We start from the raw sequence: 2,341 nt of genomic DNA, 5'->3' as shown, positions 1-2,341 counted from the left end.
TGTAGATGAGCTCAGTTCAACTACACACTCGACCAGAAAGGGGTAATCAATTTCAGCACACTAAACAACTACTGAAATAACTAAGGCAAGACCTTACGTGTGTAAACCACAGTTTTGAGGAAATGCTTACTGAGTGGAAGAGGCAAGGGCTGAAGTGGACTTAAGACAATGAATAACACTCTTCTCCCGGCAGTGTTCCATGGGACACGCTACCCAACTAGCTTCACTGCAGCACCTCCTAGGCGCAATTCCAGCTATGCTGACATTTTATATTTCTCAGAATTAACACAGAGCATCTTAGTGAGAAGTCTGATTAAAGCGTAACTGGGTAATAGATACATGGGGGCATTCCTTCTTAAACCAGCATGCAGGATCCAAGATGTGGTAATTACAAGTGTCACCAAAGCACGTTATGAAAATTATACCAGCCCTGATCTGTAATGTTGGAAAACAGCACTTAACTTACTAGGTTTCCTAAGTGACCTAGCTATGCAGAAAAGCATCAAGAACTGAGAGGTTAAAATAAAAGGCAGGTGAAGTGTGGCTTGTGCCATAAGTGATACGGCTCAAGTTCATTTCCCGGGGGATGTATGAAATGTCACCATAAACTTCTGTTTAGTGATTGCTGTCAGGGTGCAAAATTTTACTGATTCACATTGCTAGCGGTCGGCATTTTACATCCATTTATTGTGAACTGAAGAACAGTTGGCTCAGTTCATGAGGGTGTGACGACCCATATGATGGCACTTGCTCACAGCACTTCCATCTTGTCTTTTCTGCCATCAGTTACATCCTCTAGAAGAAGGTTACTTCAGTGGTGAGCACTGCAGAGGAATCAGGAGCACATTTTGCTGGGACTCCAAGAATCTGACACTGTCCCGTACTGAAATTAAATGAATATTTAGTTAAAACAGTAACCCAAAAAGAAATACTACTTTTCTCAGTGTGCATGCAGGTAACATTAGCGAATTCTCCAGATCAGTCATCTCTTACCAGCTGCTACCACTCTGGCATCTTCATGGGCACTGTGCCTTCCCGCTGCCCGCTGGTCAGGGCTCTCGTTCCACCAGATCACGTGGACTGAGAAAGTACAAACACAGTCAGCTGAATGCTCTTATGCTGCAATACAACACATACTGTAAGTCCTAGCAGCCTGCCTTCACCTGCTAGGTGCCTTGCAGTTAGCAGAACAATTCTCCAGGCAACTAAGCAGTGGGACGATCCTTTGCTAAGCCTTTAAAAGGTTTAACTCTTTAACATCAGATCTGAGAGTTTTTTAGGTTGATAGCAGCACCTGGATTAAGCCTATAACCCAATACACAAAGCTGGGTTCAAGGACCGTTTACAGGACTTTGGTGATCCACATCAACATTTTCATCAAGCCAACCAATCCTGATCCAGGAGCAAGGGCTTGCCCCTCTCCCTCCACCTCTTCCCATGCCAAAGTCTGTATCAGACATGGAGTAGTACCTGTGTTAAGTAATCCATACTCAGTGTGAAAAACACCGATCAGCTTGGTGTAGCCGGTGTTGATGTGAGCACTGATGGCAGCGCGAAACGCGTTGCCCCACAATGCTGGCCCGCCCGGCTTCATTTGGAAAGTGACCCATTCGTATACTCCTGGAAGAAAAGACAAAGACAAACTCAAGGAAGGAAATACAAATTAATACACCAGTTCTCAAACAGTGTGTTTAGGCCACAATGTATTTATAGTGAAACTAGTACAGCATTCATTCACTGCCATTTGGGGTCAGCAGGACATAAAACTGCCCCTTCAACCCAGCCTGCACAGCATCTCTCGGCTTCCAGGGGCTCACAGGCAAGTGGCTCACTTGCGAGTTCAGGTGTAGATGTGAGTACCAGAACCCTGAGGAACAGAAGGCTTCACGCAAAGCCCAAGTTAGCAATTTTCAGTGTTGTCTGGAAATTTGGGGAGATTCAGACTACTTTGCAGAGAACACAGATACTCGTACATGTTTGCAGGACTTAGATGGCGGATTGAACAATGCAAGGTGGCCCTTCCTAAGATCGGTGATGTTTTCTGGCATTGAAGTCATTTGGGACATTATAAAATCCTTTGACTTTTGGCACCTGGTCACAGCAAGATCTGAAAGCATAACCAGCAGACCAGCATCTCTGCTCTGCCAATCTCCCTTGTTCGTAGGCAAAGGGCATGATTTGCCCAAAACTCTGTTCCTGTTACAAGACAGGTTACCCACCTCCTTTCCATTCAGGCAGTTACTCTAGATCACAACTGCTGACACATGAAGAGAAAGCTGAACACATGCCATATGGTCTTCAATGTATGCAGCAATGTATGGCTGCTCTCCTTCTCCCGCAA

General features: G+C 45.2%; 1 protein-coding gene across 1 annotated transcript in view; it reads right to left on the bottom strand.

The window, feature by feature from the left end:
- Positions 1–740: 740 nt before the first annotated feature.
- Positions 741–2,341, bottom strand: part of NIPSNAP3A (nipsnap homolog 3A (C. elegans)) — a 4,668-nt gene continuing 3,067 nt past the window's right edge. The window contains exons 3-5 of the mRNA XM_010160320.1: positions 1,471–1,620; positions 994–1,080; positions 741–883 (exon numbers count right to left, since the gene is read on the bottom strand). Of these exons, the coding sequence (XP_010158622.1) occupies positions 807–883; positions 994–1,080; positions 1,471–1,620 (314 nt within the window). The 3' untranslated portion in view covers positions 741–806. The remainder of the gene's footprint in view (positions 884–993; positions 1,081–1,470; positions 1,621–2,341) is intronic.

This window comes from Eurypyga helias, unplaced genomic scaffold, assembly GCF_000690775.1.
Source record: "Eurypyga helias isolate BGI_N326 unplaced genomic scaffold, ASM69077v1 scaffold21271, whole genome shotgun sequence".
NCBI classification, from domain to species: Eukaryota; Metazoa; Chordata; class Aves; order Eurypygiformes; family Eurypygidae; genus Eurypyga; species Eurypyga helias.
Note: the sequence above shows the minus strand (reverse complement) of the source record. Positions and strands in the feature narration are given on the sequence as shown.